Source organism: Pseudopipra pipra, chromosome 12 (genome assembly GCF_036250125.1).
Source record: "Pseudopipra pipra isolate bDixPip1 chromosome 12, bDixPip1.hap1, whole genome shotgun sequence".
NCBI lineage: Eukaryota > Metazoa > Chordata > Aves > Passeriformes > Pipridae > Pseudopipra > Pseudopipra pipra.
In genome coordinates, this window is record NC_087560.1 from 20,207,557 (window position 1) to 20,221,989 (window position 14,433).

Consider the following 14,433-nt stretch of genomic DNA (forward strand, 5'->3'; position numbering starts at 1 on the left):
CTCTTTGGAGACACCATCCAGAGATTTCTGCTGAATTCACTCTGTGTGATTACTGTCTCTCACAAGTGTGAGAAACGAGTAAATAGCAATAAATTCTTTATTTATGTATTTATTTATCATTAATAAATAAATCTATAGCAATCCCTTGCACCGAGTGCTGAGCGTCACCTCTAATTTCAAGCATGTTTTCCATACTTTATAGAATCATGGGATAATCCAGGTTGGAAAAGCCCTTTAAGGCTGCTGAGTCCAACCATTCCCTCGGCACTGCCAAGGCCACCACTAAACCATGTCCCCAAGTGCCACACCCACAGGGATGGTGACTACACCACTGCCCTGGGAAGCCTCTTCCAGGCCTTGAATTCCAATGCTTTGTCTTGGATGCCTCAGAAGAGGAAATATCTGGCCATAACAACAATTCAATACTGCTCATGCTCCATCAGTCCCTAAAATGGGCATAAATGACAAAGAGGACCAGGACAAGGGAAGCACCTGCTTGTACTTCTTCAGCACAGTCTCTTGGAAGCCCAGGAAGATGTAAATGGCTCCCTGGTGCTCGTCCTCCAAGGGTGCCCCCACCACCAGGTCGTTGTAGCTGTCCTGGTTGAGGTCGGGCACGGCGGCGATGCAGGAGCCGAAGCGCGAGTTCTGGTAACTCTGCAGGTCCACCAGGGCTCCACTGGGAACAAAGCGGCTCTGCCGGGCCAGCCAGAGAGAAAAGGGAGCAAAACAACCCCAAAACCATCAGCAGCAGCCTGGCAAGAGGAGGAGCCCCTCAAAGCAAGCAAACGAGATGCGTGAATCGATACGGGAGTGACGTTAATCAACGTGGGAGCGATTTCGCCGAGGAAGGAGGTGGGAGCACTGCTGGGGCTGTGGGAATGTCTGTGGGACACCTCCCTGGGAAGGGGTGAGCCCCTGAACCCCACACCAGCCCCATGTCTGCTTTGCCTCCTTTTTATAACATCCTACGTAAATAATTGCATCAAATGTGTGGTTTAGGTACAGGGACCCCACTGCTCGGGGTGGGCTCTGCACCCTTGGGTGTAGAACATGACCTGCTCGCTGCCCAGGTGCCCCCAGAGCCTCATGGATTTGGCTCAGAAACTGGATTTTGAGTCAGCTTTGAGGGTGGCAGGAAAGCTGGTCCTGCCCCAGTGCACCAGGAAAGGGGACAGGTGTGGCACATGTCCTGTCCTCATGGCAGAGGGAGCGACCTTGCTGCTCCCCAGAGCCCCGTGCCCAGCCCAGCCTCTGGGTGCCCTTGGAGAGAACAGGTCTGTGGGGGGTAAAGTGGATGGAGATGTTTCTCCCGAGACACACCATGTTGCAAAGCCCCTGTTTTGAGCCCTGTGGGGGTCGGGAGCAGCAGGACCTCACTTTGCACCCCGGGCACCACCAGCGGGGATGTTGTTTGATGGGAGCCGGCGGGCGCACAAGCGGGGGTGGCACAAGGGGACACAGCTGCCACCACAGTGCCCAAAAGGCTAATCTCCTGTTCCAAATCACCCCCTGGTGCTGCCACGTACCTCCTGCAGGGTGTAGACGTAGACCTTGCCCCTCTCCCTGCCCTCGCTGAAGAACATGGGGGCTCCCACCAGCAGCACGTCGGTGACGCCGTCGCCGTTGACGTCCAGGGAGTTGATCTCGCTGCCGTAGTAGGAACCGATCTGGAGGAGACAGGAGAGGGTGGGAGCGATGCCACCCTCCCTCGTGGGGACATTCCAAGCCCTGCCACTGCTCCAGCCCCACGGTTTGGAGCTGTGGGTGCAGCGAGAGCCAGGACACCCTCGGGACAGTTCGCAAGATGAAAGGGGAAGGTTGATTTTTCCAGGGGGATAAATCAGTGCAGCATTCCTGGCTGGCATTACCTGCTCTCCTTTCAGGGCCTGGTGGATGGTGAGGTTCCTGTTGCTGTGCATGCTGAAGAGGATGACCTTCCCAGTGTGGTTGAACCTGGGAGCTCCCGCCACGTAAATCCGCTCGTGCTTGGTGGAAACGACGGAGGAGACGGTGTAACCTGGGAGGGGGTGGGCACAGCGTGAGAACTCCCAGCTCCTGCTCCCAGGGTCTGCTTTCCATCAGCCCCCAGCTGGGGACACAGCTCTGGCCACTTCCCAGAGCAGGAAGCTTAGAAACGCAGATTTTTCCAAGGATAAAGTCACCCGGCTCAACCCCAGCGCCCCGACCCTGGGCTTTGAGTCTCCTGCTCAGGTGCTGCCACACCTTGGGCAGCACTGCTGTGCCAGGAGTTTTGGCACTGCCTGGCAAACCCCGTGTAAATCCTTCTTTCATCCAAGGTGAATCCAATTCCTGGACTTTAAAGTGTTTTATTCCAGGGGTCACACAAGTCAAACAAACCCCAGTGGGGTGCTGAGTGCTGGGAGTGTGGCTTCTGCTGCTCCAATCCTTCGAGTGCCAGGAACACCAGGCAGGAAGGGCTTTGCTGATGCAAAATCCTGGTTTTCAACCCCAGCTCCAGGTTTCTGAACCTTCACGCTCAAGTTTTAAATGCTACTTAAACTGTTAGAAGTGAAACAGGTTTCCCAGAGAAGCTGTGGCTGCCCCTGGATCCCTGGAAGTGTCCAAGGCCAGGTTGGACGGGGCTTGGAGCAACCTGGGATAGTGGAAGGTGGCCCTGGTCATGGATCCTTCCAGGTCCCTTCCAACCCAAAGCATTCCAGGATTCTATGAAACTCAGAGTTTGACCAACCATGAAACTGGATGGGATCACCTGGAATCATTCTGAGTATCTCCAGGGATTATTGGGGTTTACAATCCCCTTTTTCTGGTCACAGGCCTTACCTGGGGTCCCTGTTTCCCTAAATATTCCCCTTTTTGGTGAATACTCCTAAGCCAAGCATCAGCTCTGAAACCCCAGGTCCTGATGCACCAGCATTTCCTTAATATTCCTGGATTTCTCACTCCAGACAGTGGGAAAGACAGAGCCCAGCTGAGCTCCCACACACTGCCATGGGCACCCCTTGAACACAACTGGGACCCCAGGGGGACACTCTGCTGTCACTCCACGGATGTCCCACATGTCCAGAGGCAGCCTGTGATCCCAGGGAAGAGCCCTGATGACCCCCCAGCATCCCACCCTGCAGGGCAGCCACAGCTCTGGAGAGAGGCTTCGTTTTCCAAGGCGGGCGGATATTTTTGCTGCAGCCACACATGGAACGGATTAACCCAGCAGGTATTTCCTCCCTAGGCATGAAATTCCATCTCTGCTTTTAAACCATTCCAGGAAGTTCTGTGGATGACCCGGGCTGGCTGTGGCTCAGCTGTTCCCGAATTTAAATCCCTTTTGTGCTGCACACCAGGGTGGGAGCCGGGCTCTTCCCAGGTGAGGATGCTCCTGTGCTGCATCCCCGAGGGATCACACCCGTGGGATCCCAGGCACAGAGCCACAGTGGCATTAGTCACCTCGGGAATATGCTGCTCTTCCCATTATTAGGCACAGAATCCTGAATTCCCCCCTGGCAGCACGGCCTCATTCCCTTCTCTTACCCAAATACGCCCCGTGATTCTTCAGCTCCTCTGGGAACTCCTGGAGATAAGATTCCCTCAGGGGAATGACCTTCCCACTGCTGGTTTCCTTCAGGACAGCTCCATTCCAGTCGTAGGCTCCCACTGCCCCCAGCAGGATCCCGTCCTGTGGGAGAGCAGGGGGAGTTTGAGGGGATTTCTTGCCAGGTGGAGGCAATTCCCCCCCTCTCTTCCCATCCAGACCAAGGACACTATTCCTCAAAGCACACCTGGAGAGCTGGAGTTTTTTCCACCTGCTGGAATGACACTTCAGCCCTAGTTGTATATTTTCAGAGTACTTTTCCTCCCTAGGAAAACCCCTGGACAGAATTCCCTGCTGGCTTTTCTCTGGGCCCTGCCAGAGCCTTTGGGGTGGGGAAGTTGAGCATCCCCCTGCAGTGACAAGTGCCTTCCTCCACATCCCAGCATGTCCTTCCCAAGCCTTTGTGGCATCAGGAGGAGCAGCTTATGCTCGTGGGAGTGACTGAACACCATAATTATTAATTTGCCCCAAATCCCCATCTCCCCCCTGCAGAGGGTGGTGACAAACAGCACAAGGCAGGAGGAACAAAACCCCACATTTACTCTCTTACTTCCACAACGTGGGATGAAAATCCAGTCTGGGACATTTCCAGGCCAAAGGAGATCTCATTCTTGTTGGTTCCTTCAAAAAACAAAAGGGAATTCGTGTTTAGTGGAGAGTTTTGTTTCCTGGGGGGGGGGTTCTTTGGTGGGTTGGGGTGGGGTGAGCACAAAGGAGCTCAACTGACACAAATTTCAATCACAGAACCATGGAATGGTTTGGGTTGGAAGGGACCTTGAAGATGATCCAGTCCCACCCCCTGCCATGGGCAGGGACACCTTCCACTGGCCCAGGTTGCTCCAAGCCCCATCCAGCCTGGCCTTGGACATTTCCAGGGATCCAGGGGCAGCCACAGCTTCTCTGGGCAACCTGTGCCAGGGCCTCCCCACCCTCACAGCCAGGAATTCCTTCCCAATATCCCATCCATCCCTGCCCTCTGGCAGTGGGAAGCCATTCCCTGGGTCCTGTCCCTCCATCCCTTGTCCCAAGTCCCTCTCCAGCTCTCCTGGAGCCCCTTCAGGCCCTGGAAGGGGCTCTCAGGTCTCCCTGGAGCCTTCTCTTCTCCAGGTGAACAATCCCAGGTCTCCAGAGCAGAGGGGCTTGGAGCAGCAGCTCCAGCAGCCCCACGTCCTTCTTATGATCCTGTTTCTCCCTAGGTCACCCCAATCACCAAAACTCCTGCTGTTAACAGGAACTGGGAGCTCTGCTGTGGTGTCAGTTCTCCCCTTTCCCAGCTGCAGGATCACACAAAAATGTGGATTTCAGAGGTTTTTGCTTCATAATTGTAACTGGGAGAAGCTTCTCATCCAGGGAAGCTCTTCCATAGGGAAGAATCAGACTGGCTGGACTGGCAAACTGGTGGAGAGTTTGTGAAACTGGTCAAACTGGTTTGACCCAAATTCCCCCAAACCCAAGATGTTTAATTTCCAGTGCAAGCCCCCCATCTTTTGTTTCAATGGCTCATCCCAGGCTGCACTTTTCCTATGAAATTTAGATAAATTTAGTTTTGGAGACCGACAAACTTGTCACAAGGCAGACTGAGGTGCTGACATTTAGCACAGAAATATTTCCTGATCTTTAATTTCAGCCAATAAACCAGCAACCCCAACATTATTCCCATATTTCCAAGGTTTGCTATAAATGCCAAAGCCACCACAGCTGCTGTGCCTGGAATGAGGGGTGTCCTTTGGAGGAGAAGGGATCTGTGCTCCTGACACTCCAGGGATGCAAACCACTCAAAATAAAGATATTTCTTTCTATATGAAGCCATTCCAAGTGTGATTTTAGGTTCTCTATTGAACAGATATTGGGCAACCCCCAATGTGACTCTGCCAAATTTAGCAAACAGAAGATGAACAGCACATTTGCAGCCTGGGTTGGCTGGGAGGTGTCAGGGGGGAGCATCACCCACCTTCCAAGCTAAATATCCTTTCTCCCAGAGCATCCACAATGTCCTTGAGTGCTGCCTCATCCGTGACGTTGAAGAAATGTTTGTCGTCGGGGTCGCTCGCTATGAATTTGATCTCGTTCAAAAAGGCCTCGGGGTTGATTCCTCTTCTGTTGTAATAACCCAAGACCTGGGTTGGGATAGAAATCCAGGGGTTTTCATGGATTCATCAATCCCAGGATGGTTTGGGCTGGAAGAGACCTTATATCTCATCTAGTTCCAAACTCTGCCATGGGCAGGGACAGCCCAGGAAAAGGGGTTTGTAAGCCCTGACAATCCCTGGAGATACTGAAAATTCCACTGGATGTGATTCCAGCTGATCCCATCCAGTTTCATGGTTGGCCATACTTTGAGTTTCACAGAATCCTGGAATGGTTTGGGTTGGAAGGGACCTTCAAGCTCATCCTGTTCCACCCCCTGCCATGGGCAGGGCCACCTTCCACTAGCCCAGGTGGCTCCAAGTTCATCCAACCTGGCCTTGGACACTTCCAGGGATCCAGGGGCAGGCACAGCTGCAATTTTCACACGATGGATAGAACCATCCCAAAGCCCCTGAGGGGTGGCCACATGGAAGGATTCCCCATCCTTGACATCTGATACCTGTCCCATTGTGGGACCAAACCCTGGACTGCTGCAGTTCCTCCGGGCTGGACACCCCCTGTGCAATTCGGGGTCCTGCCTTTCCCTGACCTGCTCCGGCAGCTGAATCCAGAGCTGAGCATCCCATCCCACTGCAAAAGCAGGAGCAGCAACAGGGATCCCTAGGGACACACTGGGAGGGGTCGTGTTGGGGTTTTTGGAGCTCCTCAGTGCCCGTCTGTGCCCCCACTCACCGCCACCGCGTATCTGGTGACATTGTCCCTCTCGCTGTCCTCGATCACCTTCTCCAGGTCTGGGCTGTCGTGGGACTCTCCATCTGTGATGACAATCATTACTCTCTTTGCCCCTTTCCGGCCACCTTTCTGAAACGCTTCCGAGCTGCAAGTGAAGAGATGCCCTGGGCTGCTCAGCCCTGCCAGGAGGGTCCTGGTGCCACCCCTGCCTGCTGGCACTGCCCCACTGCCTGCCTTGAACCCCCCTCGGGGTAGGGCAGGACCGTCAGGAAATGTTTCAGGATGTTAAAAGAGGATTTTTGCACGGGTGGAGGTGGCTTCTCGCAGGAGAGGGGCCTTAATTCATTGAGGAAACACCCTCAAGTGGTGCCAGGGGAGGTTTAGGTTGGGTATTACAGAAAATTTCTTCACCCAAAGGGTGGCCAGACGCTGGCACAGCTGCCCAGGGCAGTGGTGGAGTCCCCATCCCTGCAGGGATTTAGCAGACAGGGGGATATGGCACTGAGGGACGTGGGTGAGTGGTGGGAGTGGCAGCACTGGGCCAGTAGTTGATTACTGATCTTAGACACCTTTTCCAACCATGATTCCACGATTCTGTGAAAATGCCCTCAATTTGCAACAGGAATAACTGGTTGGGACGTGGCAAAAAAAAAGCAGGAGCAGGGACTTGTCCCTGACAAGGGAGGAGATGGAGCTGTGGGTCATGGCTGCAACAAGTTCTTGGCTACCCTACAGTGCCTGGGGTTGCATTTTGGGGGCTGAGAGCTCAGCTCTGGGTGCTTTCAGAAAGAGGATACGATTCCAGAGCCTGCCTCTGCTCCCTCCTTCTGCTCCAGCTCCAACTGGGGGCAGAGCAGTTTTATGGAGCATCATTTTTAAAGCATTAATTGAGGACCAAACCCCTCTGCAAAAGTATTTTTAGCCTGGTGGTATCGCCCACTTTCTAAGCAGTGAGGAAAAGCGAAGGCAGGGTGGGGGAAGGCAAAGAAATGGTGATTTAAAGGTTGTGAAAGAAGAAGGTGAAAGGTTTTTACCGAGCAAACTCTATCCCATAGGCAGTCCTGGTCTCTGTGCCTCCCCTCTGCTCTATGTGACTGGCAGCTGCCACCACGTCTTTTACAGACCTGTAGTCATTTAAATGAAACTCATGGACAACATCTTCTCCATACTGAACAACTCCGACCTGGGGATTAAGGGAATATCACAAAGGATGCCAACAACCCCCCCACAACGAGCTTTGTCAACCACACCCAACCACCACCATTAAAATTTCATTTTTCTGTCCCCACTCGCCCCAGATTTCCCTCTCTGGGACCACTAAAAAGGCTCAGTTTTATTTCTCTCACCCCTGCCCTGCTCTGAAGGTTTGGGGTGATGCCCCAGTGTGGACCCACAGCATCTCTGGTGGGACCAAACTGGGGTTATTTGTGCAAATTGTTGGGGATATCCCTGCCCAAATTCCAGCCCAAATCCATGTCCAAATCCCTGCCCAAATCAGCCCACAATTACTAACAGGAAGAGGATGGAGAGCTCTTCACACATGGAACATGCTGCCTGTATTTCCATAGGGTTTCATCCTCCTTGTGCCTGTCGGGATGTGAGGTGTGAGCTCTCATTTGGGGACATCAATGGGAGAACTATTTCCATGGAATGAGTTAAACCCCCCCGAGTTTTGTGCCAAATTAGGCCACATTTCCAGCAAAGGGCCCTTGAGAAGCCCCATGAGCAGGGCTGGGGGACTCTGTGTGACACAGGTTGTGCAGGGTCTTACTTGGATCTGGCCGGGACCGATATAAAACTTTTTCAAGATGTTTATCAGGAAGTGCTGGACTTCAACCCAGGGGTAGATGCTGTTGGATCCATCCAGAACGATGATGATGTCCATGTAGGTCTGGCATCCTGTGGAAAATACAGGCTGTTATTGAGACACCTCAGTGGTGCTCGTGAAGGGGAGATTTACGGCTTCCCTCCCAGCCAGGTACTTCCTCTGATGATTTATTTGAAAGTAAAGCTGATTTCAATCCTTCAGAAAGAGCTCTGGGCTCCAGCAAGGTGGAGAGAAGCCACAAGAATCCTCTCTGCTGAGAAAAAAATGGGATCACTTCCTGAGAATAACACTCAGTGGCATCTTCTCTGATTCAGATTCGGGCTTTTATCCGGTCTGACATAATTCCACACTTCAAAGAGCAGCAGGATCCAGCCCCTGCTCTCCCCACAGCCCATGCCTTGCTCCTGAGTCACTGCTCAGCCCTGCCTGCTCTCCCAGCCAGCACCAGCCGGGCATTTCCTCCCTTCCCATTAAATCCTCAGCGAGGAGGCAGCCAAGAAACCCCAGTGAGGACCCCAGGGCTCGGCTCTGCAGCCCGAGCCACGAAGGATTCAGGCAGCAGAGTGGTTTTCAGTGGGGAAAATTGCTCAGCATCGTCTCTGTTTTGCTTACATTTTATAACAGCCCTTGGAAAAGGGGCAGAAAAGCAGATGAAGCTGAATTTCCCTGTGACAGACATTTACCAGCTGCTTTTTTCAGGGGCTTTCACGGGTTAGAGCATTGACAGATTTGAGTCACCCACCATGGGTCACTCCATCACTCGGCTGAGTGTCACCATCCCAATCCCAGTCTCACCCTGGAAACCAGGGAAAGGAGCTGACCCTCTGCATCCCACTTACTAAATGATAACACCCTCTAAACCTCCCTAAAATCCCAATTACCCTTTGCAGAAGGGCTAAAACACCTGCTGGCCATGAAGAGGGAGGTGACACTGAGAATTTGGTGGTGGGCTCTGCCTCTACTGCCTGGATCACCCCAAAGTCCCATTTTCCCAAGCCCCTCTCTGTTCCACGGGAATTAATCCACACCAGAGGGGTGATGGAGATTGGGAATCAAATCCTGTGCCCAGCTGGGAAAAGGAGTTTCCAGGAGCCCTGACAGTGCAGGACGGGCTTCTGCAATTCCTCCCAGCCTCAGGAAAGCCAGGGAGCTTTTTCAAGACCTCAAAAATAAAATCACGTCTCCAAATGTACAATTCAGGCCAACCCCTTTCGCTCCCAGTCAATGAGAGCTTTGTTTTGTGCGGCCAAGTCCGAATTCTTTCCCTATTTTGCCTTCTGATAAAATATTCTGGATGCTTTTATCCCTGGCTTCGGAAGAAGAAGGTATTTTTTGTCTTCCCTGGGTGTCAATCAGGAGGGAAATGTTTCCCAGATGTCCGTGAACGTGACCCCCTTGGAATCACTGCCCTGCAGCCGCTTCCTCCGCTCTCCTGCCTTTCCCAATCCCTGACACGCTTTGTTTTCTGCCTGGGGGTGGAGGGATCAGGGATCTAGAGGCTCCCTCAGCTGAGGGCACTGGGTTCTCACTCTGCAGAGCCGGAGCCACGGTCCTGGAGAACCTGAAGTTGGAGTTGACGCGGGAGCACATCCCCGTGGTGTAGTAGGAGCTCCCGCACTCGTGGGACCAGAGGGGGCTGCAGGCCTGGGGGAAAATTGGGATGGGGTTAAAACTGGCACCTCGTCCTTGATGGTTGTCCTCTCCTGCAGCACCTTTTTCCCCGTAGAAGGTGATTTGTTTGGAACTCTTTGGCGCACGAAACAAGGAATCGTGGGGTGGGGTGGGTTGGGAGGGACCTTAAAGCCCATCCAGTGCCACCCCCTGCCACGGGCAGGGACACCTTCCAACAGCCCAAGTGGCTCCAAGCCCTGCCCAACTTGGTCTTGGACACTTCCAGGGGTGGAGAGTCCACAGTAAAAATATATATATATGTGTGTATGTGTATCTATCTATCTATCTATCTATCTATCTATCTATCTATCTATCTATCTATCTATCTATCTATCTATCTATATCTATCTATATATATATCTCTCTATATCTTGCTGTGTGTATATGTGTCCCTCTCTCTGTATGTATATTTATATTATTATAAATATGTGGGTATGTATATTTATATTTTTATACATAATAGAATATATAAAATTAATCTATAATATATAAAATTATATTTAATATATAAATATATTAAAATGTAAACATAAAAATACAATATATGTTTATTTAAACATATATGGATATATAAAAATATATGAATTCTATAATCTGTTATGCATATGAATATATATTTATATATATATAATAGGATATATACAATTCATATATGATATATAAACATATATGTATATAAATATATATAAATATATAAATTCTATATTTTATTATGCATATAAATATATATTTCTGTTTATATATAATAGGATATATACAATTCATATATAACATAAAAATGTATTTTTAATATATAAATATATATAAATTGTATATTCTATTATGCATATAAATATATATTTCTGTTTATATATCATAGGATATATACAATTCATACATAATATATAAATATATATAGACTATATAAATATATATATGAATTGTATATTCTATCATGCATATATATATTTCTATTTATATATAACAGGATATATACAATACATATATAATAAATAAACATATATAGACTGTATATATATATGAATTGTATTTTCTATCATGCATATATATATATTTATATTTCTATATAATAGGATATATACAATTCATACATAATATATAAATATATGTGGACTATATAAATATATATAAATATATGAATTGTATATCCTATCGTGCATATATATATTTCTATTTATATATAATTGGATATATAAAATTCATATATAATAAATATATATAGACTATATAAATATACATAAATATATGAATTGTATAGTCTACTGTGCATATATATATATTTCTATTTCTATATAATAGGATATATACAATTCATATATAATATATGAATGTATGAATCATACATTCTATCATGCATATATATATATTTCTATTTCTATATAATAGGATATATACAATTCATATATAATGTATATATTTATCTATAATAGAATATATATAATTAATATATAAAATGCTATATATATACACATATATACATAAAATAGAATCATAGAGTACTCTGAGTTGGAAGGGACCTACAAGAATCAGTGAAGACCAACTCCTTATATATATATATATATATATATATATATAAATATATATATTTTATATATATATATAAATATATAAATAAAATATTATTAATATCTATATTTTATATATATAAAATAAATACATAAATAAAAGATTATATATATTTATATAAAAATAAATATATGAATGAAAATATTATATTTATATCTCTATATTTTATCTATATATGTGTATATATATATATAAAATAGATATCTAAGCAGAGAGGAGCATCCTCCTGCCTTTCCACGCTGATCTGCACAGACCCCCAGCAAAGCCCGCGTGGCTCACCAGGAAGCTGCTGTCCCTGGGGTTGGTGGCCAGGCTGAGCCCCAGGCGCATGTTGTCCTTCCTCTCGGAGACGTTGGAGAGCGTCACCCGGCCTTGGGAGAGAGGAGCCGGTCAGGGCCGGCCGGGGGCACCCAGCCCATCCCTGCAGTGCCCCTGGCATCCCCAGAGAGGGAGCCGTGGGCAGAGCAGGGCCGTGCCCGCCCCGCTGCACCCCCTGTGCTCTGGGGTTGGGTTGGAGCAGCTGGCACCAAAGAATTGGGGTTTTCCTCCTAGAAAAACCCTTCCAGGGAATGAGGCTGAGTCAGAGGCACGACCTCCACAGAGTGCTTAGGAAGAAACCCCTCTGAGGGGCTCAGTCTCCTCCTAAATGCCAGGCCAGCAGGTATTTAGTGGCTGATCCATCTTTCAGAGCCCAGAAACTGGGAATGGCCCCAGGGCAGCCCTGTGTTCCTCCAATACCACTGAGCTGTGACCCAAGTGCTGCCTCACCCAGACATCCCTCTGCCCCAGGGCTCCAGGACAAGCAGATCCCCCCAGTCCAGGGCTGCCCCTTTGCTGCTTTACCTTAAAAGTAAACTGGGAATCATGGAAACACGGAATGGTTTGGGTTGGAATCACCTTAAAACCCATCTTGTTCCACCCCCAGGGACACCTTCCACCAGCCCAGGTCCCTCCAAGCCTCATCCAACCTGGCCTTGGACACTTCCAGGGATTCAGGGGCAGCCACAGCTTCTCTGGGCAACCTGTGCCAGGGCCTCCCCACCCTCCCAGCCAAGAATTCCTTCCCAATATCCCATCTCTCCCTGCCCTCTGGTAGTGGGAAGCCATTCCCCCTTGTCCTGTCCCTCCAGGCCCTTGTCCAAAGGAAAAAAGAAGGAGGAAATCAGGCAATTAATGGTAAAACTGGGGGTTGGTTTCGTTGCCTGTGGCCTTTGGAAGTCTTTCAGAATCATAAAACTGTTCAGGTTGGAAAAGACCTTCAAGTCCAACCCTCCCCCAGCACTGCCCAGGCCACCACTGAGCCTTGTCCCCAAGGGCCACATCCTGGTGTCTGTTAAATCCCTGCAGGTGTGGGGACTCCACCACTGCCCTGGGCAGCTGTGCCAGGGCTGGGCAACCTCTGCTTTGAAGGAATGTTTCCTAATATCCAACCTAAACCTTCCCTGGTGGAACTGGAGGCCGTTTCCTCCTGCTGAGGTTTAAACCAAAACCCAGATCCACGACCTGGAGCTCGAGGGAGCTCAGCCTGAAGCCGAGCAGATTCCAGCCACCCCTTGTTTTTCCCCGAGGACCAGCTGCAGCTCTGGCTTCCATCTGCACACCCCAAGCTTGATTCAACATGGATCTGCAGCAAATCCAGGAAAAAAGGGGCTCCATCCCATGCCCTGAGTCCTTCAGGATCCTGGCTGTAGGTGCAGCCACCCCACCAGATGTGACAGTTTGGGATCACAGCTCTCCATGGGCACCAGTATGTTCCTTCTCCTGCTGCCCACTCAGTGAGGGAGGACAAGGGCAGATCCCTGCTCCCACATCACCTCCTGCTTCTCCAGCTTGGCATCCCCCCAGGGCAGCTCCCAGCTGCTTCCACTCAGAGGGCCCTGGGGCATTGTGCTCACTGGACAAGTTGATTTGGAATAAAACAAAATAGGATGTGCTCATGGAAATGCTCTTGTCATTTGAAACTCCTTCCCAGTGGAAAAAAAAAAAAAAGAGATTGCTTTTTAGCAGGGTTCAAATTTACACACAGAAGAGATTTATTTCCCTGAAGAGTCTCGGTGTTGTCATCCCAAATAATGAAAACAAACAGGAGAAAAGAAAACAATGGTTAAAACAAAAATATTTGGAGCCAATCAATCAAATATTGCAGATGATTCAAAGTTCCTCCTCTCTTATCAGATCTGGTAGAAACCCAGGATAGTTGAGATTCATAATGATGAAAAATAAAGTGAGAGCAGCAGCTGCTCCAGCTGCTCCAGTGTTAAAAAACCCCAGATCTTGCCCCAAACCCTCTGTGGGACCATGGGAAAGTTCCTGGCTCTCACATTCCCTGCTGAGACAGGGATGTGCCTGTGGAGTGTCCCAAACTGGGCAGAAAAGGGGGATTGGTCTGCTCTGACTCGGGGAGGGCACGTCCCAAAATCCCGATCTTGTGCCTTTGGTGCTGGACCAGCCCGAGAAGCCCCGAGGAAGGTCTTGCTTTCTCCACCCAGGGAGGTGGGATTGGGATGGCAGCGGGACTGGAGCACCCCCAGGGCTTCTCCTGCTGCAACAGCAGGGATGGAGCCCAGGGTGGGGTGGCTGGGGGAGAATTCCCAAAACACCACGGGGTCAGGCTGGGTCCTGGGAACTAAACTTGCCTGTGCCCAGGGAACCATCTGAGATGGGCACATTGTCCAACCATCCCTGGGGAGGGAACACAGATACTTGTGGGACCATTATCCATTGAAAAGTTTATCCTGATCATTTAACAAACCAGTGCAAGCTATGTTAAATAACTGATTTTTTACTCTATTCCAATTTGCTCAGTTTTACCCTAACACTGCTTAAAGCTCAGCACCAGGAATGACATGAACTCCCGAAATAATTCCTTATCTAAAAATCCTCCTAAACCACACAGACCTCACGCTTTTAGGGCAGCACAACCAGGTCTATCTTTACAGACCGAGTCCAAAGCCCTGCCAAAAATCATCCCCCTGGG

At 49.3% G+C, this 14,433-nt stretch overlaps 1 protein-coding gene across 1 annotated transcript in view; it reads right to left on the reverse strand.

The window, feature by feature from the left end:
- Nucleotides 1–14,433, reverse strand: part of ITGA11 (integrin subunit alpha 11) — a 48,841-nt gene that overhangs the window by 14,856 nt on the left and 19,552 nt on the right. Inside the window, exons 4-14 of the mRNA XM_064669280.1 lie at nucleotides 11,736–11,827; nucleotides 9,749–9,863; nucleotides 8,163–8,290; nucleotides 7,426–7,574; nucleotides 6,392–6,536; nucleotides 5,523–5,688; nucleotides 4,122–4,192; nucleotides 3,511–3,655; nucleotides 1,872–2,020; nucleotides 1,530–1,670; nucleotides 493–696 (exon numbers count right to left, since the gene is read on the reverse strand). Coding sequence (XP_064525350.1) covers nucleotides 493–696; nucleotides 1,530–1,670; nucleotides 1,872–2,020; nucleotides 3,511–3,655; nucleotides 4,122–4,192; nucleotides 5,523–5,688; nucleotides 6,392–6,536; nucleotides 7,426–7,574; nucleotides 8,163–8,290; nucleotides 9,749–9,863; nucleotides 11,736–11,827 — 1,505 coding nt within the window. The remainder of the gene's footprint in view (nucleotides 1–492; nucleotides 697–1,529; nucleotides 1,671–1,871; nucleotides 2,021–3,510; nucleotides 3,656–4,121; nucleotides 4,193–5,522; nucleotides 5,689–6,391; nucleotides 6,537–7,425; nucleotides 7,575–8,162; nucleotides 8,291–9,748; nucleotides 9,864–11,735; nucleotides 11,828–14,433) is intronic.